Source organism: Staurois parvus, unplaced genomic scaffold (genome assembly GCF_062004578.1).
Source record: "Staurois parvus isolate SC_StPar_1 unplaced genomic scaffold, SC_StPar_1.0 ptg000051l, whole genome shotgun sequence".
Taxonomy (NCBI): Eukaryota; Metazoa; Chordata; class Amphibia; order Anura; family Ranidae; genus Staurois; species Staurois parvus.
The window spans coordinates 1,268,598-1,295,109 of NW_028317847.1; the positions used below are offsets into that span (position 1 = coordinate 1,268,598).

The 26,512-nt window shown below is 40.6% G+C and overlaps 2 protein-coding genes across 10 annotated transcripts in view; one reads left to right on the top strand and one right to left on the bottom strand.

Moving 5' to 3' along the window:
- ADAM22 (ADAM metallopeptidase domain 22) overlaps positions 1 to 26,512 on the bottom strand; it is a 368,503-nt gene that overhangs the window by 115,858 nt on the left and 226,133 nt on the right. For all 8 annotated transcript variants that reach the window (XM_089666234.1, XM_089666238.1, XM_089666236.1 and 5 more), the window contains exons 7-10: positions 12,414 to 12,483; positions 5,664 to 5,734; positions 2,777 to 2,851; positions 997 to 1,068 (exon numbers count right to left, since the gene is read on the bottom strand). In XM_089666234.1, coding sequence (XP_089522360.1) covers positions 997 to 1,068; positions 2,777 to 2,851; positions 5,664 to 5,734; positions 12,414 to 12,483 — 288 coding nt within the window. The remainder of the gene's footprint in view (positions 1 to 996; positions 1,069 to 2,776; positions 2,852 to 5,663; positions 5,735 to 12,413; positions 12,484 to 26,512) is intronic.
- Positions 19,671 to 26,512, top strand: part of CLDN12 (claudin 12) — a 34,943-nt gene continuing 28,101 nt past the window's right edge. Inside the window, exon 1 of one of the 2 annotated variants that reach the window (XM_089666246.1) lies at positions 19,671 to 19,726. The gene's annotated coding sequence lies outside the window, so the exon portion shown is untranslated. The other variant, XM_089666247.1, reaches the window with a different exon arrangement.

The following is a 26,512-nucleotide window of genomic DNA, read 5'->3' on the forward strand; positions in this document are numbered from 1 at the left end:
GCAGTCTTGTGACTTCTATCAGTGTTCAGCAGAGCACTGGTTAAAGCTTGTAGAAGGAGTTTTGCTAGGAGGATGCAGAACCCCTAACCTCTGTCTGGACAGTGCTCATTGGCCCTGTGCTGATCACATGCACTCACCCAAGAAAAAAACCTCTCTAGCAATACACACTAAACTGAGAACGTGCAAAGTGTCTCCACACCATATGTTTTATCAGGAGATAAGAGGGGGACACTGGAAGAAGGGGAGGATCAGAGAAGTCAGGATCAAACAGTGTTTTTACACAATGCAGAGTGAGAACCCCTTAGGTTCCACAGTGAGTATAACAAGCATGTTTTACTGCATATACAGACTGATTTTACTGTTGTGGGTTTAGTTAACAGTTTAAGTGCTGATCCATCTATTCTTTATTGGGATTTGTCCCTAAAGCGCTACTAGACCTTGATTCAGAAGTCTCAGCTTCTGGTAAGAGGCTTTTACTCTCTTGGTGGTGCACATGGCAGTGAGGATTGGAAGCACAAGTCCATTTTTGCTATTGTTTGATGCACAGATTGAGCATTGAGCATTTTTTTTACACAAACCAGGTCTATGGACTTATTATATTTTACTTATTTATGACACAATTATGTTAATATGCATTTATTTGTTAGTGCAATGAATTATTGGTATATATATATATATATATATATATATATGCACTTTATTGAATTGTATAATTTTTAACTGTGCAAAACGTGTTTGTGTACTGTGGTGGGAAGACACAGTGAGTGCAGCTGTTTGTTTTGATTAATTAATTGAATTATATGATTTTTGTATACTAGAAACACTTAGCGCAGGATATTAGTTCTATTCATTCCCTTTAATCAGAAGATAATCATCCTCACATCTATAGGTGGCCCAGCAGACGCAAAAACAGTAGATTGACAGGTATGTGTTAAGAATAAGAAATATTCTGCAAACAAGATTAAATAAATTCAATGCATTTTTGATGGCACTTACCATATCTGCAAAATTCACAACAGACTTTGCATAATTGTTTGTCTGGCCAACAGATAAACGGTGCTTTTTGTACTGCAAGAAGAGTAAATGATAGCTGAAATATGTCGATAGATAGATAGACAGACAGATAATAAATAGGTATGGAGGATTTTCAAACATGTATATAGGATGATTGATGGATAGATAGATAGATAGATAGATAGATAGATAGATAGATAGATAGATAGATAGATAGATAGATAGATAGATAGAGATGTTCCCTCCAGCACCACTCTGTCTTGCAGCCTTTTTCCAGCCTCCCTGCTTGAGGAAGGCAGGCGCAGGCGGCTCTGGGGTCTACTGGACACCTCACAGTGCAATCCTCAGAATTGCTGCAGTCTCCCCCTGATACCCAGAAGAGATTTCCGGGTATCAGTGTGCTGGCTCCATATAGTGCTCTGTAACTACGTGGAGCAGGCACCGGCATGCGTTGTCACTATGTGAAGAGAGAGCTGCAGAAAGGTAGGGGGAGGATTTTTTTTTTTTTTTTTACAGACAGTCCCACTAGACCTGAAGGCTATAAAAGATACACCTTCCCTACTAGGCCACAAGTGAATTTTCCTAGGGGGCCCCAATAATTCTTATGGTGGCCCCAGTTACAGCTATTGATTACCAATGCTGGGGAGAGTCATGCCTATAACACACAATGAGAAAATCGAGCAAAAAGTACTGCTTTCAGTACGATCGCACAATTATCTGATCGTTCGTACACAGCTTTAAAGAGCCAATCACGACAGTTCATGCAAAATTATCTGAAGGGACAAGCACAAAACTTTTTCTCGGAAGATATCAAAATTTTAATTTAATTAGTACAGTATTTTTCCGTACAAAATCAAGTCAATCTCTTAGATTGTAAGCTCCAAGGAGCAGCACCCTCATAACCCTCTTGTATTGACCTGTATTGTTGCTGTATTGTCTCCCTTTATATTGTAAAGCACTGAGCAAACTGTTGGTACTATATAAATCCTGTATAATAATAATAAGTGACCAAGACCACGCATGGAAACAAAAGAATACATTATATCATCGTGGGAAGCTGTATTTTGTCTTATGAGAATTTTTGTGACTCTAGTAACCTATTTGTTTTTGATATGAGACTAGCATGCAAAAAAAACCCAAAACTGGTGATCATTTGTTCGATATTCTCATCAAGGCTTGATTGTTTCAGCTTGGCACTGTCCACCAATGATGGGGAGGGGGTTACAGCAAGCCTTCTTATGACATTCTTCTATAAGGTAGGCTGAATGTAGCATATGTAATAGAAAAGTTTCTTTTTTTTGTGAGTGTTGTATGTGTCTGTTAGATTCTTGCTTGTGCCACAGCAATGAAAGCATATTGTGTGGGTACAAAGCCTGTGGCATATGAGTGCCATGTAAAAAGTGAGTAGCCCTCCCAGCTTCAGAGCAATTTGGCCATACACACCATTCAAAACTTCATAGCTTTACTACTCCCCTTCATTGCCCAGGGATGTAATGGTGAGTACCTGCACCTATTCTCTGATAAAAAAAAGCCTTGGATCGATATATAGTAAATAGATATATAGGTATAAAGGACAATAAATAGATATATACATGAATAGATCAAGAGATGTACTATACCACCAATGGAAAACAAGATAGACACACAATAAATAGATAGATAGATAGATAGATAGATAGATAGATAGATAGATAGATAGATAGATTTATTTGAATTTAATTATTGTCCATATATTCTTTATTAATAACTAAATACATCATACCATCAGGTGATCATTAACAATCATCAGCTCGACATATTTTGTCTCATCCATGACACTGCCAGATAACTGCTGAGTCTGAAAGTAAACATGATTGGTGACAATGGAGTCAAAAATATATGTAGTTCTCCAGTAAAGGTTCCACAATGAAGCATGCAAAGGGCTGTTTGCCATAACAGAAATATATATCTGTTTTTATGAGGATCAGAGAGTGCAAAAGTAAACACTGGTAAAGCCTGGCCACATGTATATCATGACTGTAGGTCTTAAAAAAGCAATCAGACCACCTCAAGACCTAGTAGCAGATGGTGATTACCTAAACCCAGCTGGCCATACATTATACAATGTTCTTGTACAACTTTCCTTTAGGTTTACCAAAACCATATAATTTGAGGTGGAACCTAAACACTTTCAATTTCAATATGCAATCAGGCAGGCCCTTGCAGTATATAGTTGAAGGTAAATCTAAAGAAAATTGAACAAGAAAATTGTTTATCCAATGAGAAGAGGAGATAGAAAATGGTAGACAGTGCCCAAGATTGGTTATCTATATTGTGCAAACCTGTCCATTCAATCTTTCCATCAAGAGTGGCCACTTAGTGGGTATATGCTAATGGACTAGACAAGACCCCAATGTCATCTGAAAACAGCCAGATTGGGTGAAGTCATCTCATGTCTTTGGACATATTACTACAGAAAGAGGCTCTAAACATACTCTGACCAGTGGCGGAACTACCAGGGTCACAAAGGTTGCACTTGCGACTGGGCCCTGCTGTTCCGTCACTGTGGGAGGGGGCCTCAAGACAGCCAAATGGTGCCTGGGTTCTGGTAGACTTGCTGGCTGGGGTGGGCGCAGTGACATCTGTACAAAGGAGGTGGGTAAGTCAGCAGGAGCCATACTCCGAACACCAGCTTGAACAGGACATCTCTCCCTCAGCTCTCCATCACCAAGAGCTTGCCCCCCTGCCAAGCTGATGTCTCCATTGCCAGGTCCATTTTGTTGAAGTCTGCCCATATACACATATTTATTTGTACTAGAGATGAAAAACTACACTGAATGGGTGATATGAAGAGGGGGAGTGGGAACACCAAGAGGAGAAGAAAAGAGGATGATGACTGAGCCTGCCCTGCACCCGAGCAATGGAGAAGGTGACGTCAGTGTGAAAGCTCCAACCAGGCCAATAGAGTCTAAGAGCCACTGTGGTCACCAGAGTCTCCCCTCCACATCATCCTCACATTATTACATCAAAGTCTACAGGATTCCCCCTTACAGTCTAAAGGAGAACTCTGCGGACCCTGATGTAAATGGGAACTCTGATGTAAAGGGGAACAGTGTGGACTCTGATATAAGGGGGGGGGGGGCTATGGTGACCATAGTCCACCTTATATCAGAGTTTCTATTTACATCAGGGTCCGCAGAGTTTTCCTTTAAACTCTAAAAGAGGATTTAAAGAGGAACTCTGTAGACTCTGTGATGTAAGGGGGAATGCTGCAGACCCTGGTGTAAAAGGAAACACTGACGTAAGGTGGACTCTGGTCACCAAAGCCCCCCCTTACATCAGAATCTACAGTGTTCCGCTATACATCATGGTTCACAGCATTCCCTTTTATATCAGAGTTCCCCTTTACACCAGGGTCTACAGCATTCCTGCTTACATCAGAGTTCCCCTTTACATTAGGATCCGCAGAGTTCTCCCTTACACTGTAAGGAGGAACTCTGTGGTCTCCGATTAAAAGGGGAACTCTGTGGACTCTGATGTAAGGGGAAATGCTGCAGACTAGTGTAAAGGGGAACGATGATGTAAGGTGGACTCTGGTCACCAGAGTGCCCCCCTTACATCAGATATAGTCAAGCTCTCTCAATAAGAACTTTTAACAGCCCGTTAGTTGGATTAACCTCTGCTACGCTGGAAGATTGCGGTGGTAGGGGGCAGGACAGTGGAAGATTTTCACTAATAGAAGAGGAATAAGCACAAGGGACACATCTTACTGACTGTAAATTATGGCCCTTGTACTGACTTTTGTCTGTGATTTTGGCTGCACTTAGGATTAAATGTATGTCTTAATGCAGCTAATGTAAGCACTTAAATTTGACTTGGCATTAGCCTCTAGTAATACACTACTGCCGGCTGAGACGGGAAGAGGGGGGGGGGGGGCACACTGAGAGCCAAATGGTTGAGCTGCATTGGAATGTACTGATAAGGAGAAAGCTGACAGTAGGTGAGAGTTGAGTGAGCAGAAAGACAATCTCATCAGTCTACTGCAGATCCTTCACTGCCCACTCATAATGTTGGGGGTGCAGAAAGGACACCGCTGTTTAACTGTAAGGGCCCGTTCACACCAGAAGGCGGTGTGGAAGCCTGCATTTCGGTGCGGTGTTCCGCACTGCATTCCAGTCACACTACACCCCAAACGCAGGTTGTAAACGCAGTGCGTCTGTCCACAGACATACCATGCAATCCAGTTGCAGTGCATTTCAAAAAGTAGTACATGCACTACTTTTGGTGCGATGCGACTCTAGCCCATTCAAAATAAAACTGCACTGCACAGAACTGCATGTGAATCGCACAAGAACTGTGCAGCATTCCTGTGTGATTCACATGCAGTTCCTAGTATGCCTGGGCCCCTAACAGTGAATGCCGTGTCATTCACTTGGCTAGTCTTTGTGATGGGACTGTGTAAATCCCAGGGACGGGATGGACAGAAATAAAAAATCCTTCAGCAGGTCAACCTGTTCCCATGTATGTATTCAATCTGTCCATTTAGATGTTTTTTGGCGTCCAGCTTTCACTATATATCCCCTCATAGAAGATATGGCAATATTTTATATTTAAATGGAAATTTAACACTAATTCCGCTCTGTAAGCCCCGCAGAAAATGCTGTACTCACATGTCTCTTCTTCCTGCGAGATCTTCTTGTCTGTGGAAGCTTTACAATTGTCTCATTCAAAGACCAGAATTCTAAAAAGGAAAAAAAGCTTTTCATAGTCGTGATAGAAAACCTCACTGCATCCTCTGCCAGAACTATGCACCGCTCAGCATTCTATACTTTATTGCAAGTTTTTGGAAGTTCTGTTACATGGTCAGAAGCAGGGGTGGACTGACAACTCATGGGGCCCCTGGGCAATAGGGGATCATGGGGCCCCTGTGTCCTTGCCCAAACTCAAAAAAGCCCATGAAAAAGGTACCAGGGGCATCTCATGGGGCCCCCTACTGATCCCAGCCCTCGGGCAGTGCCCGAGTTTCCAAATGGTCAGTCCGCCCCTGGTCAGAAGACACATGATGACATAAGATGATGCTTCTACTTAACTACTGTCGCACTGCAAGGGTTAAATGCTTGTTTATATCTAGGGGACTGGGAAAAGCAGTGTTACTTTTCAGATCCTCAACTCCTGCAGGCTCCTCTGCACTGCAAGGCTGGTCCCCGCAGCTTCTTCTGCCCTGCACTCTGGTGGTCAAATGTCCCGTGACAACATAAAGACTGATGCCGGGCCAATAGCCTTGCATTGGAATTGAGGATGCTGAGGAACAGTCCACTGGCGGAGAGTAGGGAGCACCATCTGCCAGAGGAGCAGAGGATCAGGTAAGTAAACCTGCTTTTCCCACCCGCTATGCATAAACAAGGGTTTTAAAGCCAACAAAATAATTTATCGTGTCTCTACACAATACAATCTCCTCAGATTTGTGAAGGAATTACATTAACAATCTATTGGATCTGTATCCAGCCAGGCAGGCCATTGCTCTGCATGATTGTTGGTAAACGCAAGGAAGATTGTTCATTCACACTGTTCGGTCATCTTTATGATGTGCGCATATGGACATTTTTTTTTCTTTTCAAGCACAATGAAAATGCAAGATAAAGCAAAACTAAACCCATCTATTTAAAATGATATTAAAGCAAAAAAATGTTTTTTATTCTTAATGCATTCCATGCATTATGGCAACAAACATTTTGTATTTCTGTGTCCTCCTCCTTCCCTGTGTAAAGGAGATGAGAGGGGAGAATAGATCCAGCACTGTGCATCTATTTATTTCAGGTACTTATATAGCGCCGTCAGTTTACGCAGCACTTTACATATATATTGTACATTCACATCAGTCCCTAACCCTCAAGGGGCGTACAATCTAAGGTCCCTAACTCACATTCATACATACACATACTAGGGCCAGATTAGACAGGAGCTAATACACCTACCAGCATGTCTTTGGAGTGTGGGAGGAAACCCACGCAGGCACAGGGAGAACATGCAAACTCCAGGCAGAAGGTGCCGTGGCTGGGATTTGAACCAACAGTCCTAGTACTGCCAGGTGAAAGTGCTAACCATTTAGCCATGCCTGCATCTCTTCTCCTCTCTCTTCCTCTTCACACAGGACTCGAGCAGCCATTGGCTCCTGCTACTGTCAATCAAATTCAGTGTGGAGGAAGTAGGAGGTGGGGCTAAGTCCCGCTGTGTGTGCCTATGTAGCACAGCTCCAGAGACACACAGCTTGAGTATGCCCCCATAGCAGTCATTTGCTATGGGGACACACAAAGAAGAGGAGGAGCCAAGATCGCCGGTAAGAACCAGAGAAGAAGAGGATCTGGGCTGCTCTGTGCAACACCACTGCACAGAGCAGGTGAGTATAACATGTTATTACAATTAAAAAAAAAAAATTTGACTCTTGCAAGACTTTAACGGATTCCCAAAACAGTTACATTCAAGGCATGCCGTGAATGCTGACTGTAACAGTTGCTTGTGCTCTCAACCAAACTATCAAGTCATCGCATGGCTGGTGTCATAACTGAATAATATGCAAGACAACGAAGATCAAACAGAGGATAAGATGGCAGCTTCCTTGCCTGTAAAGAATTTATCATAAGTAATTTTCAATATTTTTAAAAACACAAGTAAAAGTGATAGTGTTTCTGCACAGAGAATTCCCTGACCCCCTTATACTCGCCCTACCTGTGATCCCTTGCAGCTCCCTCAGGTGAGTATAAGAGGTCAGAGAATGGTCTTTGCAGAGTCCCTGTCACAACAATGTCTCTTTAAATCTGAATCTTTAACTACAATTATGCCTGATAGCAGACATGTGCAAAATGAAAAAATGTGTTCCGTTTCGTTTCGTTATTTGACTAATTTCATGTCATTCGATTAGTTAAATTTGTTTAATTAATTTTTCGGAAATTTGTTTCGATTATTCGAATTCGACCGAATAGGAAAACAATTCGAAAGCATTCTAAAACAATTCGAACGGATTCAATAATAATTCTAATGTTACAATCCACAATCCGTATGTGTTTTTGATGGTATATGGGCTATATGAAGAATTGCATGACCAGATTGGAAATTTCAAAATTTTCAGTGTATTTGTTGATTACTACGCACGTCACCATAGTGCAGCTCACAATTTTTTAATGAAGTATTTTAGTCTTTTCTAATCTATTCTATTCTTTTATATTCTATTCTAATATATGCTGTTCAAATTCATTCTGTTCAAAATTCGAATTTCGGAAGGCAGTTATATTCTTTCTGTTTTATTCTATTCTATTGTTTTTCTATACTATTCTATTCTATTCTTGGGATCTCTATTCTAATCTTTTCTATTCTATTCCTTTATTTTCTGTTCTATTTTGCTCTGTTTTACTCTATTAATTTTTATTCTATTCTTTGATTTTCTATTCTAATCTTTTCTATTCTATTCTAATTGAATCTATTATTTTCTATTTTATTCTTTGATTTTCTAATCTTTTCTATTCTATTCTAATGGATTCTATTCTTTTCTATTCCTTTATTTTCTATTCTATTTTGTTCTGTTTTACTCTATTATTTTCCACAGTATTCTGTTCTTTTCTTTTATTTTCTATTCTGTTCTTTTTTTCCTCTATTCTTTTCTATTCTATTCATTTATTTTCCAACCTGTTCTATTCTTTTCTATTTCTTTATTTTCTGTTCTATTTTATTCTTTTTTTGTTTTCAAATTCAAATTGGTTTTCGAATTTGTTTTCAAATTCAAATTGGTTTTTTGAATTTGAATTGGTTTTAGAATGTGTTTTCGAATTCGAATCTATTAAAATTTCGGCTGAATTTCGTTTCTTTATTTCAGATTTGTTTAAATTTACTATTGTAATTGGAATTCGGATACATCTAAATCTCCAAATAATGGAAAATATGTCCCAATTTCGATTCGGAACAAAATGAACTGCACATGTCTACCTGATAGGCCTGCAATAAAAGGCCTTGATCAGGCACTTCCTGTTATTGGGTGGGGTGACGATGCTTTGTCCTTGTCTCTCAGTTGCACTCCTGCACTGTTACCCTGTCAAATGGGCTTCCAGTAGAGACTACAAGTGGTGATTTCAACACATTACATTACATAGGCATACTCCATTGTTGTCACCTTCATGAAACCTGCCCTGGAAAATGCCAGGCAGCTATTGCAGGAATCAGGGGTGGACTGACAACTCATGGGGCCCCCCGGGCAATAGGGGATCATGGGGCCCCTCTGTCCTTGCCCAAACTCAAAAAAGCCTATGAAAAAGGTACCAGGGGCATCTCATGGGGCCCCCTACTGACCCCGGGCCCTTGGGCAGTGCCCGAGTTTCCAAATGGTCAGTCCGCCCCTGGCAGGAATACATGTAGACAGAAAGCAGCTGCAAAAAGACTGCAAGAAATCAGAAGCACTGAAAAGGAATAATGAATGAAAAAAGAGACACTTATTTTATTAATAAAAAACAGGACAACAGTTTATGATACATAGGGGTTGAATTACTAAAGGCAAAAATACTGTGCACTGCAAGTGCAGTGACTCTAGAGCTTAGTAAATGAGATGAAGCTTCACTTTGCAAAATATACCCAATTACATGCAAGAAAATAAAAAAATAGCATGTTTTCTTGCATATTATTATTATTATACAGTATTTATATAGCGCCAAAGGGTATGCTCAGCGCTGTACAGTAGCAGGGGGACAGAACATGAGACAAGACAGTAACAATACAATACACGAGGGGTTTGAGGGCCCTGCTCTTTCAAGCTTACAATCTAGGAGGGAGGGGGAGGTGGTACAGGAGGAGATGGCTGTGGGGGATGGAGTGGTGGGAGGAGTGGAGGAGGTTAGTTGTTGGGTGAGGTCGGGTGTTAGGTGAAGTTGGGGTAGGCTTCCCTGAAGAGGAGGGTTTTCAGGGTGCGCCTGAAGGTGAGGAGGGTAGGTGACAGTCTGATGGATTGGGATAGGGAGTTCCAGAGGATGGGGGAAGTCCTGCAATCGGGCGTGGGAGGAGGAGACCAGGGAGCTAGAGAGTAGGAGGTCCTGTGAGGAGCGGAGGGCACGGGTAGGGTAGTATTTGGGTATCAGGTCAGTTATGTAGTTCGGGGCGGCATTGTGAATGGCTTTGTAGGTCAGGGTTAGCAGTTTGAATTTGATGCGTTGGGCAATCAGGAGCCAATGAAGGGATTGGCAGAGGGGGGAGGCAGATGTGGAGCGCTTGGTGAGGTGGATGAGTCTGGCCGCTGAGTGTAGGATCGACTGGAGTGGGGAAAGCATTCATTTGGGTAGGCCAGTGAGAAGGGAGTTGCAGCAGTCCAGGCGTGAGATGATGAGGGATGTACGAGTTGTTTGGTGGTGTCTGGGGTGAGGAATGTGCGTACCTTGGAGATGTTGCGGAGGTGGAGCCTGCAAGATCTAGATAGCAGTTGGATGTGGGGTAGGAAGGAGAGGTGGGAGTCCAGGGTGACACCCAGGACTTTGGCGTGTGGGGTGGGAGAGATGGTGGCGTTGTTAGTAGTGATGGAGAGGATGGGGGGGGGCACAGGGTGGGGGGAAGACCAGGAGCTCGGTTTTGGATAGGTTAAGTTTGAGGAAATGGAGCGACATCCAGTCTGATATGTCGTTTAGGAGGTGGGCGATGCGGGCAGAGAGTGAGGGGGTGAGGTTGGGGGTGGAGAGGTAAATTTGGGTGTCGTCGGCATAGAGGTGGTAATTGAAGCTGTGGGAGTGAATAAGTTTGCCAAGGGAGGAGGTATAGATGGACAAGAGGAGGGGCCCGAGGACAGAGCCTTGGGGGACCCCGACAGAGAGGGGGAGGGAGGGGGAGGTGGCAGTGTTGTAGGTGACGCTGAAGGAGCGTTGGGAAAGGTAGGAGGAGAACCAGGACAGAGCAGCGTCCTTGATGCCAAGGGAGTACATATGATTGAATACAGAAAACAGCAGAGCTTTCCCTCATTTCAGAGCTTCCCCCCAGATCTAGAGCAACTGCACCTATAGTACATTTGCAGTGCACAGACTTTTTGCCTTTAGTAACTCTCGGTTCACATTACTGTGACCTGTAAGTCGCGTGACTTTTCCAGACAATTTCCTGGCAACTTGAGTACTATTTTGATGTGACTTTGAAGCAACTTTCAAGGAATGCCTGGGTAATCTTCCTGTAATGTCGTATCCAAAGCACATCAATATAGATGAGGATTTGACTTGGAGGCAACCTGTAATAAAGTCTATGGGCAGATAGAAGTCACCTTGAAGTAGTACAGGAACCTTTTCTAAAGTTGGAGCAACTTCTAAGTAAGACAGCTCTCATTGACTAACATGGGATTTCACACGTCATGCGACTTGGGGTCTCACAAGTCGGATCCCAAGTCGTGTCAGTCTGAACCGTGCCTATATATACCCCATAATGCCTTAGCAAACTAAAGATCATTCAGTTCAAGGAGAAGTATGACCAATATTTTTTTGGCCATGCTGCTCCTGTAGGTCACAGGTGTGCACTCAACTCTGCACTCCTGTGACCCAGAATCAGCCGAAAGCAGGCTAAAGTCTACTGTTACCTGGCATGACACAGTCTGTCCAGGCTCTGCAGAGATCCCTACAATAATGTCGGGATACACCCAGATGCCTGACTGGCAGCTGACCCATCCTCGCAGCATGCCGCTAAAAGGCTGAGCCAGCCGTTCCCATCCCCTCCACAGTGCAGTGCTCCAGGGGCAGTCACCACTTTGTTCAAGCGGTCCAGACAACAGAGCGATCAGCAGCCTTTGGTTGCTCAGTTCTCGGTGTATAGCAGACGGGGGGGGGGGGGGCAGATGCAGCATTGAATTTTTTTCAAATCCCACACTTCTCTTTTAAGGTTTGTATCTACTTTTAAACACATATGGGTGCTTATAGATTCTCTTGACTTGTATCTATTTTGTTGCAGCGTTCATGAACACGGTGTGCATAGACAGAATCATATGCATGCACACTGCTATCGTCTAAGAACAAATATTTATATACTGGGCGAAGCCAGACGTGACCGGACTTATTCCTGGGGAAATGGCTGCTGTCATCCCAGAAAATATAACAATCAAATGATTTTCCCTTTGAGTTGGATCAACTTTCTCATGACATGCAAAACCTAATGATGTCTGATCTAACCAAAATCTGATCAAGAATGATTGTCTTGTGTGGACAGGAATCTTTACAGTGAAGTTAGACAGACAGCTCACAACTTATTCCAGGGTATAATAGAAAGAGATCTGAGAATACAGAAAATAAATAAAATATAACTTATCCTCTCTGTTTCTATCTCTCATTCTATTTTCAGTAGTTTCCCTCCAGAGAACACACAGAAATGAATTTTTAGGTCAGACGGTATCTGTCTGGACTGTTTATCCAAACAAAGCTTACCTGAAGGCAGTTCATCCAGAGGAAATTCAAGTATTTTTGATTTGTAAACAGAGTGTAAGTGGTATTCCTCCTGAAATAAACAAAAACAATTTTTTTTTCTTCCATTAAATTTTTATCATACATCAATCAGTACATATGTATGTAGTGCCATTATTTATTTAGCATACAAAAGGAAAAATTGCCCAAGGGACTTTAGGAGGCACACTGGGTTATAGTTAAAAAGTCACATTCTTTATTGTTATTGTTAGGAAAACAGACATATTAAAATGTTCCAAGGAGTTATTAAACATCAAACAACACATTTGTATAAAGTGTAAATGGGCAGCACAGTGGCTAAATGGTTAGCACTTCCGCCTGGCAGCAACAGGGTCACTGGTTTGAATCCCAACCACGGCACCACCTGCCTGGAGCTTGCATGTTCTCCCTGTGCCTGCGTGGGTTTCCTCTGGGTACTCCGGTTTCCTCCCAAACTCCAAAGACATGCTGGTAGGTTAATTGACTCCTGTCTAAATTGGCCCTAGTATGTGTATGTATAAATGTGAGTTAGGGACTTTAGATTGTAAGCTCCTTGAGGGTTAGGGACTGATGTGAATGTACAATATATGTATGTAAAGCACTGATGGCGCCTATAGAAGTACCATAAATAAACAAGTAATAATGCTCAATCTGCATGATCCATGAGTTACATAGCGCAAGCTCTGAGCACATCATCTCAATGTGTTTCGTGAAGCAAGGTTTGCTTCTTCAGGAGATCACAAAGCTTGAAGATATGGCATCTGGCAAGTTATTTGAGGAGAGGCCAGGGTGTTATAAAAAACAAATAAATTGAAAAAAATAATAAAATGAGGGAGGAAAAAACTCACCACTGATTTAATCCATATCACATAATTTAGAAAACATATGTAAGGGCTGGCAAGCCACCCCATCAAGGCAGAAAATGACTGGATCCACCACCAGCATACAACCATCTTGGCCAGGAGCTGTGACAAGAAGCAGACTGGCCCACTGGGGGAATACAGCAGGGGGCACTGATAAAGCCCAAAAAAGAAAGAAGAGAAAAGAAATACAAGACTCAATCACATAGATAAAGAAAACAATATATGCCAGGGACCCCAGTATTGGTTGAAATAAAAGTGAAACCCATAGAACATTGCATCAATGAAAACCAGTAGTTTAAACACAGGGTAACATGTATATAATGACAGAGTAATCCTGGTAATGCTACATTATACACTCTGTCATTATATACATGCTACCCTGTGTTTAAACTACTGGTTTTCATTGACGCAATGTTCTATGGGTTTCACTTTTATTTCAACCAATATTGGGGTATATATATATATATTTTTTTTTTTTTTTTCTTTATCTGTATGACCATTTGGGTCTTGTATTTCTTTTTTCTTGTTTCTTTTTTGGTTTTCCCCATATATTTTCTTTTCTATTTGTAGTACCATCCCACTGATGGTCTGCCCCCTGCTGTATTCCCCCAGTGGGGGAATTCCCATCACAGCTCCTGGCCAAGACGGTTGTTTGCCGGTGGTGGACCCTCCATATGTTTTCTAAATGATGTGATATGGATTAAACCGGTGGTGATTTTTTTTCATTCTTTTTTTTTTTTTTTTAACAATAACGATGAAGAATGTGACTTTTTAACTTTAACCCAGTGTGCCTTGTAAAGTCCCTTGGGCAATTTTCCCTTTGGTATACTATTGTATTGGGGGCTGAGCCACACTCATCCTCACTCATCACGACTTTTCATCTTGCATTATTTATTTATTTTTATTTAGCTTTGAAAGGAGCAGGGATGGGTTAGAACCCTTGCCATGTTTTCATTGCTGTCTGCGCCCCTTCTCAGAAAATTCTCCCTCTTTATTTGTCCAGGTGGCTATTTTCACTAAGAAAGAGAGAAATGGGAAATCCTATGTTTAGAGTTGTCACCAGAGGTGTAGGTACTTTTTCCAATTAGGACATCTGTTCTGCTGAGAACTTTGATGGGCTGTATTTATGGGCTTTTGTGTGCTTTAAGGGAGTTTAGCCTTCATATACAAGTCTAAAGGAATACAAAATTCGCTTGAAGCAGGTCAGAAGGAGGCCAACTGCAGGTCAAATGCATGTGTCAATGAATTCTAATTGATCTCAGAAGTTTCCCAAACTGATGTCATCTCATGCCATTGAGAGAAACCCAAAGCCAGTCAATACAGACCCTAAGAGGGTAATTTCCTTCATACTATCACAATTTCCTCTCACTTTCTCTTGTGTCTCTGGGGCAGGAAATGAACAGGAGCCTCCAATGGGACACAGACAGCCTCTATTGTTTCTCAGTATGTTTCTTTAAAGTGGAGTTCCAATCAAAAGCGGAACCTCTGCTTATTTCGCCATATTTGGCACCTTTTGGGGGGGAGGGGGGAACAGATACCTGTTTTAGACAGGTACTCGCTCCCATTTTCATCTCAGTTCGCTGCGGTGAAGTGAGCTGGAAGCTCGGCCCCCTCCTCCCTACCGCAGTCTCCTGGGAACTTTCACAGGTCCCAGAAGACTGCCGGACCAATTAGGGAGCGCGGCATGACTCGTGCATAGACAGTGGGCACCATGCTGTGAAGCCGCAAGCTGTCCCACAGTAGAGATGTCTGCGCCGTGGAGGAGAGAAAGGGAGAAGGAACGGCGTGAGTGAGTACATTGCTGGACAGGTAAGACAGTTTTTGTAGCTGCTGACTCTTAATAAACACTAAAAATGGCTGGAACTCCGCTTTAACTTGGGTGAACTTATTTGACTGGTGAAACCTGTCTTTGTTCTTTATCCAATGATGGACGGTGAAACTATGTGCTTTTTCTTCCATTCATTTTTATTCTCTTTGGGTACACATGAAAGTAGCTTTGTGCTGACTGGAACTGAGCCCATAATTGCAAATATACTTTGCATCAAAAGGAGAATACATTAAAGCACAACATCAACAGCTTACAGGCCCATCTGCGTAAATCATGACATACACACTAAATAAAAGCATTAACATATGACAATCCTGACAACACAGAATAAAAGATACATACATACTGGAAATATATACAGTATATTTGAAAATTGATCAATCCTGATTTGCTGACAGTTTATCTCATTTCTTGAGTCCCCAAAATGCCAGGACAGTGCAAATACCTCTCAAATGACCCCTTTTTGGAAAGTAGACAGTCCAAGAGGCATGGTGCGGTTTTTGAAGTTGTAATCTCTCTTTTTTGGAAAATAAAAAAATTAAATGTTTTTTTTTCACATTTTTCTTTTACATACTTTCACCAGTCCAGTACACCATCACGATATGACTTGTGTGGCAGTGAGAAAGGATACTGACTAGAGACAGTATGTAAAAAAAAAATGTAAATTATTTTGATTTAATTTTTTAAACATTTTTTTTATTTTTTTTTTAAATGCTGTCATCAGAGTAGCTCAGTGTCCACCACAGGGGGAGGAGCGATCCAATCAAGGATTTCTTTCTTTTTAACACTTATACAGTGGTGATCACTGTACAAGCAATAGTTTGCGCTGTCATGACTGGGTTTCCCATTCATGAACGGCTTGCTTATGGTTGTGATCTGTAATTGGCTACAGCTAATTGCATGGCACAGGTAGCCAGGTACCATGTGATTGCTGTGGGTCAATCGCAGATCACAACAGTAAGCAAGCTGTTCATGAATAGAAAGCCATTCATGACAGGTTGTTTATATTGTTATCATGTGATTGCTATGACCAATCATAATGATCACATGATACCTGGTTACTGGTAACAGTAATGTGCTGTGTCTGGTGCAGGGGCGGACTGACAACTCATGGGGCCCCCAGGCAATAAGGGATCATGGGGCCCCTGTGTCCTTGCCCAAACTCAAAAAAGCCTATGAAAAAGGTACCAGGGGCATCTCATGGGGCCCCCTACTGACCCCGGGCCCTCAGGCAGTGCCGAGTTTCCAAATGGTCAGTCCGCCCTTGGTCTGGTGGATAGAGCAGTTACAAGAGGGACGCACTACGTGCTCCAAATCTGTAACAGGTGGAATCATGTATAACTATGTGGCTATGTCTGTGGCTGCTGTCCTGCCGCAGTAAATGTACTGTCACAGATCAGCACGTGGTTAATATCCAGTAATAGTAATACACTGTTTCAATCACACTCAGTTGCTATTTTTTTACACTACTGAAAATGTAGAAGCCAATCTGCTTAGAGCCTAAAGATTTACTGCTGCTCAGGGGCTCTGGGCTTCAGCAAAATGTCAGCCTCCTGAAGATCGCTGGTTAAATACATTTTGTTAGTACAAGTCCAATCAGAAAACACCTTCTATTCATTGAAAAAAAAATGTAATGCGTTCCGTGATTGGCACCCGTGCTGAGCGAGCAATTCCTTCACATGCCTGATGAAGGGGTCCTGCGAGACTCCGAAACGTTGCCTTGCTGTAACTAAGTGGTCGTTCATTAAAACATTTTGATCTATATTGGTGATCCTCGGTGTGCTGGTGACATTCTCCCTTGATGTTTGGTATCTATTTATTCAGCGTAACATACTTTATATTTTACAAAAAATTGGGTTATGTATTGTTTTTTCTTTGTATTAAAAGCTTTTAAAAAGTGTACTTTTTCCTCAAGAAATTGCCTTTGAAAAACCACTAAGCAAATATGACCTAAGAAATTAAATTGCAAAACCCACCATTTTATTCTCTAGGGCCTCTGCTTTAAAAAAAAATGTTTGGGGGTTCTGTGTAATTTTCTAGCAAAAAATACTGATGGTTACAAAAAGAGCCAGAAATGGCCCGGACTGGAGGTGGTTAAACAATTGCACATATATCATGAAACAACAAATGGCACCGCCCCCCACCACCACCACCCATTTTATTATCTCTGCTTTCAGAAAATATATTTTTAGAGGTTTAAAATAATTTTCTAGTAAACAAAAATGTTGATTTTATTATCTGTGAAAACTGTAAAAATTGCCCAGTAGACAAGCGATTAATATTTTAACAATTCTACATGCTGACTTTGCACTCTCCTCTGTTAATGAATAGTATAATAATGAATAGTATATAAATAGCATAATAATGAATAGCATAATAATGAATAGTATAATAATGAATAGTATATAAATAGCATAATAATAAATAATAGAAAAATGAATAGTATAATAATGAATGGTATATGAATAGTATAATAATGAATGGTATATGAATAGTATAATAATGAACAGTATATGAATAGTATAATAATGAATGATAGAATAATGAATAGTATATGAATAGTATAATAATGAATAGTATATTATGAATAGTATAATAATGAATAGTATATGAATAGTATAATAATGAATAATAGAATAATGAATAGTATATGACTAGTATAATATTGAATAGTATATAAATAGTATAATAATGAATAGTATAATAATGACTAGTATATAAATAGTATAATAATGAATAGTATATAAATAGTATAATAATGAATAGTATATAAACAGTATAATAATGAATAATATAATAATGAATAGTATATAAATAGTATAATAATGAATAGTATATAAATAGTATAATAATGAATAGTATAATAATGAATAGTATAATAATGAACAGTATAATAATGAACAATAATAATGAATAATATATAAATAGTATAATAATGAATAGTATATGAATAGTATAATAATGAATAGTATATGAATAGTATAATAATGAATAGTATAATAATGAACAATAATAATGAATAATATATAAATAGTATAATAATGAATAGTATATGAATAGTATAATAATGAATAGTATATAAATAGTATAATAATGAATAGTATATGAATAGTATAATAATGAATAGTATATAAATAGTATAATAATGAATAGTATATGAATAGTATAATAATGAATAGTATAATAATGAACAATAATAATGAATAGTATATAAATAGTATAATAATGAATAGTATATGAATAGTATAATAATGAATAGTATATAAATAGTATAATAATGAATAGTATATGAATAGTATAATAATGAATAGTATATAAATAGTATAATAATGAATAGTATATGAATAGTATAATAATGAATAGTATATAAATAGTATAATAATTAATAGTATATGAATAGTATAATAATGAATAGTATATAAATAGTATAATAATGAATAGTATATGAATAGTATAATAATGAATAGTATATAAATAGTATAATAATGAATAGTATATAAATAGTATAATAATGAATAGTATATGAATAGTATAATAATGAATAGTATATAAATAGTATAATAATGAATAGTATATGAATAGTATAATAATGAATAGTATAATAATGAACAATAATAATGAATAGTATATAAATAGTATAATAATGAATAGTATATGAATAGTATAATAATGAATAGTATATAAATAGTATAATAATGAATAGTATATGAATAGTATAATAATGAATAGTATATAAATAGTATAATAATGAATAGTATATGAATAGTATAATAATGAATAGTATATAAATAGTATAATAATGAATAGTATATGAATAGTATAATAATGAATAGTATAATAATAAACAATAATAATGAATAGTATATAAATAGTATAATAATGAATAGTATATAAATAGTATAATAATGAATAGTATATAAATAGTATAATAATGAATAGTATATGAATAGTATAATAATGAATAGTATAATAATAAACAATAATAATGAATAGTATATAAATAGTATAATAATGAATAGTATATGAATAGTATAATAATGAATAGTATATAATGAATAGTATAATAATGAACAGTATAATAATGAATATTATATACATAGTATAATAATGAATAGTATAATAATGAATAATATATGAATAGTATATAAATAGTATAATAATGAATAGTATATGAATAGTATAATAATGAATAGTATAATAATGAATAGTATAATAATGAATAGTATAACAAAATAATAATAATGACAGAAAAGCTTCTTCCACGCCCCCTGTTGTTGTCTGCAGTCACCCAGGCCAGCCCAGTACTCCGTTCTTCTCTTCCTCTATGAAGAAGGTGTTACTATCCCACGGAGGAGGAAACGCCCTCCCTGTCCCCTCCACCTGCACTCGCACCGACAACAAAAACTTCTACCTCGCCTCCAGCGCTCCCCCTGGAGGATTGTGGGAAATGTAGTCTTGCTATACATAGACCTCAAGCCGAATAGAGGCGCATGAGGACTACAATTTCCGACCTCCCCCCCTCGCCTGCAGCCCCGCGCATGCTCAGTGCGGTGTGTGGGAGTCCAGCTCCTAGCGCTGCTGTGATCCGGAGCTCGTGCTGCTGGAAGGTCTGTATGGAATGTTTCTCCTCCGATCATTGATACATTGTATCTTCACGTTCCACGGGCGCCGAGTGACCTGGACACGGGAACTTCCCGCGTGTGCTGAGCTCTGTGCCGGGAGAGGGTCGGTGATTGGTTGGAGGAGCTACAGGTTGTGAGATCGGGCTGTGTGTGTTGTGTGTGCGATGTCTTCATCCAGCGGAGGTGACTCATGATCGCTATAGGGGGATGGATGACTGCTGACTGCACTTCACCCGGGGGGCCGATCCGCACTGACTGTATATATATAGATCGATCGATGTATACATACACCCTATATTATATCATAGTCACATCAGACTGACCATCATACTGTCAGAGGGAGGAATGTCCTAGTGTACTGACTGATTATTGATCACCTATATAGATCATAGGGAGGAATGTCCTATTGTACTGATTATTATTGATCTATATGAGTGATCAATAGGCAAAGGACATTCCTCCCCATAATCTATATGGGTAATCAATTTGTACAATAGGACATTCCTCACTATGATCTGTATTGCTGATCAATAATCAGTACTATAGGACATCCCTCCCTATGATCACCCATATAGATCATGGAGAGAAATGTCCTTTAGTACTGAATGATTATTAATCTATAAGGGTGATCAATAATTAATCATTAACAATAGGACATCCCTCCCTATGATCACCCATCTAGATCTTAGGAATGTCCTATAGTACTGATAATTATTGATCACATACTGTATGTGTGTATGTATGTGTGTGTGTATGTATATATATCACACTCAGTGAGGAATGTCCTATAATATTGATAAATATATAGATAAATTCCTATAGTACTGGTTATTGATTACCATTTCTGTGTATGTGTGTATATATATCTCATAGGGAGGAATGTCCTATAGTATTATTGATGATCTACATAGATCATATGGAAGCATGACCTATAGTACTGATCACCTATATAGATCATAGTGAGGAATGTCCTATAGTATTGATTATCTATATAGATAATAGGGAGGAATGTCCTATAATACTGATTGATTACCTACTGTGTTTATATCATAGGTAGGAATGCCCTATAGTATTAATTATTGATTATCTACATAGATCATAAGGAGGCATGACCTATAGTACTGATCGCCTATAGAGATCATAGGGGGGAATGTCCTATAGTACTGATTGATTACCTGTATAGATCACAGGGAGGCATGTTCTATAGTATTGATCATTGGATGATTATTGATCACCCATATAGATGTGTATAGAGAACACTGGTTTACTAATGCTTGCTGACACTTGTAGTTCTTAGAATACATATGGACTGTAATCATCTGAGACCCAGACCATGATCTTCCCAACCAATGATGGACCATTGAGTGAAGGGGGTTGACAGTCTCTGATCATCTCCTCTAGTGTGTCTACAGACCCTGATAGTCTTCTGTTATATACTGAATATAAATGTGTGGCCCTTTGGAAATGTCAGCAGCCACAATTGAGGGCCCTTATAACTTGACAGTTGACAGCCACTGTTCATGGTATCTTTTAGCCATAATATCTATTCTGTCTCTTTTGGTACCTTTAGTGGATCTGAAGGTTCTGCATGTCTACATGTTGGTCTGTTTGCTGTTCTCCTTACTAATAAGTTATAGCACCAACATCTGCCATAATGCTGTACAATAATAGCTAAATATATGCTAATCGAACAATGGAAGCCATTAATATGATGATGAATTGGATAGATCGGGAACTTTTGAGCAATCCCTACTCAATTCCAGTTGTTTTATGCGTCCTAAATAGTATATAGACTCCCGAGAGAGATTTCTTGCTCAGTGAAAACAAAATGTTAATATTTAACATCTTCACTATCTCATGTTGGTATCTCCCCCCCCCCCCCTTCAATTTATTGTCAGCTTTTTTTAACACTTTTTTGCCATTTTGTTCCCATCTAGAACTCTGAAGAAATGTGCAGGGTTTTGATGGGTCAAAGCAGGATAATGAATGGTCTATACATTGAAATGTATTTACTTTGTAAACAAAAATATTGGGGAAATTCACTAAGACTGGAGCTGCAGTGCATGGCAACCAATCATCTTCTAGCTTTCATTTTCAAAGCTTAACTGAACAAGCTGCAGCTAGGAGCCCATTGGTTGCCGTGCACATCTGTTCCAGATTTAAAAACTTTGCCCTAATACTATGAGATTTATATTATTTCATTATTATATGTTTACAATAACTCTACAAAATTATTCAGTAGAGAATTATATAAAAAGAGAAAACAGCATTCTTTGCAGTAAATGACAAAATGCACATCACTTTCCCTATTCCAATAAGCCTTTGTGTCCCTTTGTGTCGTCCTGTAGCTCCATCTGTTTGGTTATTCATTTGTTTTAATAAAATAGAGGCGGATGTGGAGCTGCAATATTCCAGATGTAAACAGGTGCACAGGGAATAGAATGCACAGAGAGAAAATGCTGTGTTATTTATTGAAAAATATTCTGTCGGGTTTTTATAGCAATCTTTTCTCATAGAAAAAAATATATTTATTTATAGAATTCAAATGAAAACTTGGATTTGAGGCTATGCATATTGTGAGTCTGTGCTGTATTCATGCAGAGCAAAGCAACAGGTCTGCCCTGCTGTCACCTTCCCCGCATTGTGGCCCCTGCTTTCCTGCCCCCGCATCCGCTGTGGCCCCTGCTTTCCTGCCCCCGCATCCGCTGTGGCCCCTCCTTTCCTGCCCCCGCATTCCGCTGTGGCCCCTCCTTTCCTGCCCCCGCATTCCGCTGTGGCCCCTCCTTTCCTGCCCCCGCATTCCGCTGTGGCCCCTCCTTTCCTGCCCCCGCATTCCGCTGTGGCCCCTCCTTTCCTGCCCCCGCATTCCGCTGTGGCCCCTCCTTTCCTGCCCCCGCATTCCGCTGTGGCCCCTCCTTTCCTGCCCCCGCATTCCGCTGTGGCCCCTCCTTTCCTGCCCCCGCATTCCGCTGTGGCCCCTCCTTTCCTGCCCCCGCATTCCGCTGTGACCCCCCCCCCCTCCTTTCCTGCCCCCGCATTCCGCTGTGACCCCCCCCCCTCCTTTCCTGCCCCCGCATTCCGCTGTGACCCCCCCCCCCTCCTTTCCTGCCCCCGCATTCCGCTGTGACCCCCCCCCCCTCCTTTCCTGCCCCCGCTGTGGCCTCGCCTCTCCTTTCCTTCCCCCCGAATCCACGCTTATCCACTAGTGACAGATCCTTGTTTTTGGGTAGCGTAGGAAAGGTTCTTGTCTTTGAAGAACGTCGCATTCCCGGCCCGACCAGAGTATGTGTATTAACGTGGAATGGCCTTAGACAGCGCTCCTCCACAAACCACGCCCCACTATTGCACTACACCACGCCCACCAAGGCTTAGTCATAGAGGTCAGTGGGCCTCTCTCTCCTTTCCTTCCCCCCCCGCATCAGCTGTGGCCCCTTCTTTCTCCTATTCTGTCACTTCCTGCCTTGGTGGCACCAGTCAGGAGGGTGAGGCCCCTTTCACATGGGGCAGACCTCGATTGATCAGCAGGGGATCTGTCTGCTGATCGGAGCAGAGTGGGTGGATAACAAGTCTGTGTCCAGTCAGAATGGACACAGAACCCGCTCTGCTCTCTGGGCATCTGGGAGTAAACCGACTCCATTGTCTGTTTACACCTCCAATCTGATCTGCCTAGATGGAGAAGGATGGATCCCATTCCATTTTTTTTTTTTTTTTTTTTTTTTTTTGGGATCAGAGATTGGAGGTAGGCGGCTGTAAATAGACACAGGTCCGCTTACACCCACCAGTCCATAGGGGTGAATGGACTGTCAGATCAGGTCAGGCAGTCAGGTCGGACCCTTTGTGTGAAAGGGACCTAAGACAAGCTCTTAGATAAGGGTAGTAGAGAAGATGTGACTGAGATTTGAACCCTTTTCTACTCTGTGACTATGGATTGAGCTCTGCTCTAAGGGGAGAACCAGTCCCTCTAGCCCTCAAAGATGGGGGGTCGGTATATGGGCTTATCCACTAGTGACAGATCCTTGTTTTTTTGTAGAGTAGGAAAGATCCTTGTCTTTGAAGAACGTCACATTCCCGGCCCGACCGGAGTATGTGTATTAATGTGGAATGGCCTTAGACAGCGCTCCTCCACAAACCACGCCCCACTGATGCACTACACCCCGCCCACCAAGGCTTAGTCATAGAGGTCAGTGGGCGGGGTGTAGTTCAGTGGGGCGTGGTTTGTGGAGGAGCGCTGTCTAAGGCCATTCCACATTAATACACATACTTTGGTTGGGCCGGGAGTGCGACGTTCTTCAAACACTACGACCTTTCCTACTCACCTTCACCTTCAAAGATCCTGTCGCCAGACTCTTCATTTCAACAGCAATATTCCATAAAATTATGTGCACGTTTATTGTACATTTACCCGTAAAAGCCTTCCTTGTGTAAACTAGGGTGCCCTTTGCGCTCCCCTGGGGTGCTGCGAGCACGAGACCCAGTTTGCCCTGGATCAGAGATGGTTGAGGGGAGTCTGTGATGGGAAGGCTTTGACTATGTGATTGGGGGGCCTCCTTCATGAAGGGAGGACTCTGATGAAATTAACTTCACATTAGAATCCCCCCTTTACCTCAAATTGGTTGTATGCATTATCCCCAGGCTTAAGTTTCCTATTGTTAAAGTGTTACTTAACCCATGAACCTGCATTCATTATATCTGGTCTTCTATCAGTGTCCAGCAGAGCACTGGTTAAAGCTCGTAGGAGGAGATTTCATTCTCCCCTGATTGTCCTATGAGGCTGCAGGACCCCTGACCTTCTGTCTGGACAGTGCTGATTGGCCCTGTGCACTCCCAAAAAACTCTAGCAGTGCACACTAAACTGAACATGTGCAACTTTCCCCCAAGGCTCTGTTCTATCAGCAGATGGATTGGGGACAGTAGGAGGAGAGGATCAGAGAAGATTTAGGTTCCACAGTGAGTATAATAAGCATGCTTTACTGCATATACAGACTGATATGACTTTTGTGGGTTTACAAACACTTTAAGTAACATGTATGTTTTTAGACTGGGATGCCTTGAATTTGTGCATATTTTAAAGGTTGCGATGTCTGAAAAAAGAAACACTGGTGTAGACATCCATAATCCCTGAGACTGCAGTTGGATGCCACCATCTTTGATATGATGTCAGCAGCATCAGAGCTGTCACACTCAATAGTATTCTCTTTTGCTCCTTCCCTAGTAGCTACATAAAGTTATGTGGGCAGGTGAAGGAAGAAGTGGAAGAGCTGGGCCATCACAGACAGTAATCAGGGACTCCAAGAAGAGGGGAGCGCTATGATGTGAAAGGAGAGAGGCGGTTGCGCTAGTTAATTTGACACCTCCTGATGTAATCACATTTTCTAGCAAGTTCACAGATATATTGCAAGTGAATGCGAAAATAATTCAAAGAAAGAAAATAATTCAAAGAAAAAACACTGAAATAACAATGTAAATTTTTCATTTTTCTATGCTTTTACTAGCAATTTTTTGAAGGATGGTGACAGGGTCTCTTCAACCTGATCCTAATATTGGCTGGAAATCTCAGGTGAAATGTATACTATCGCAGTAATATACTGTATATGTTCTCAGGATTACTATCACTGATAATACTGTCACAGTAAAAATATGACACTGATATTTTTGGCCCCTCGTTAAAAACTTCAGGCACCATGTGCACTAGGTTGTGTTTTTTTTTTTTTTTTTGATCTCAAAAAAATGCTGGTAACTGTGTTTTAGGAGCAATCGGCATTTTAATAGCAATTTTATAGCACATGCAGGAGAAAAAAAGCTGTTAGGAGGGTTTAGTGTTTATCTTTCTGCTGTAAAAAAATGCTCAAAAAAACTCTACAAAAACACTTCTTTTTTTTTTTTTCTGCTCCTAGATGCTGAAGCTCAAAAAATGCTACTAGGATAAAATAGTGTGCATGGACACATAGGAGAACACCATTTAGCTTCTAGGACAGCCTTTCTCAATCAGGGAGCCTTGAGGTTTCTTCAGGGGTTCCTTGGCAAAATGTCTAAAAATTGCCCAAAACTTGTATACAAGCCAACAGGTGGAACAAGCCTGCCTTTTAGTTACACAACGCCACAGGTTTTCAGCCAATGACACCGTCAGTTGATAAGGAGGATGTCAGCTGCCTGCACAGCATCCTAATTTGACCCTCCCCCGCCCCTCTCCATCAGTGCTGGGGTCATATTAGCTCAGTGATGGAGAAAAACTGAGGGAGAGGAGAAACACTGGAATACTAATCAGTACCAGTGTGCAAAAAGTGTATTCGCACTGGAAGAATAAATCACCTCTAATATTGGGTGTCCTACATGTGTGATGTTGCTGCATTATAGAAAACTATTAGAATAGCTTTTCACATTTTAGAATGGGGTGCCCTTTTAATATTACGGACAGTCATGAGGCACCCCATTTTAGAATGGGGTGCCTCAAAACTGTCCATAATTTTAATGGGTGCCTCGGGACTGCCCATAACTATAAAGGGTGCCTTGACTGAAATAATGGTTGAGAAACACGGTTCTAGGAGAAAAAATGCTAATAACCGCGTTTAGGGGCTTAAAAAATGCTAGTGTGCATGAAGCCTTAAAATGAAAGGACGCTGTCCAATCACCATCAGTTCAGATAGATATTTCCATTGGATTGTGGCCTGCATGGGAGAATCACATTAGGTTACCTCCAAGCCGGGATACTGACAGGCCAGTCTATGGTCAGAGCTGGTGGTTTGTGCTAACCATCAGCTGCTGGGAGATGAA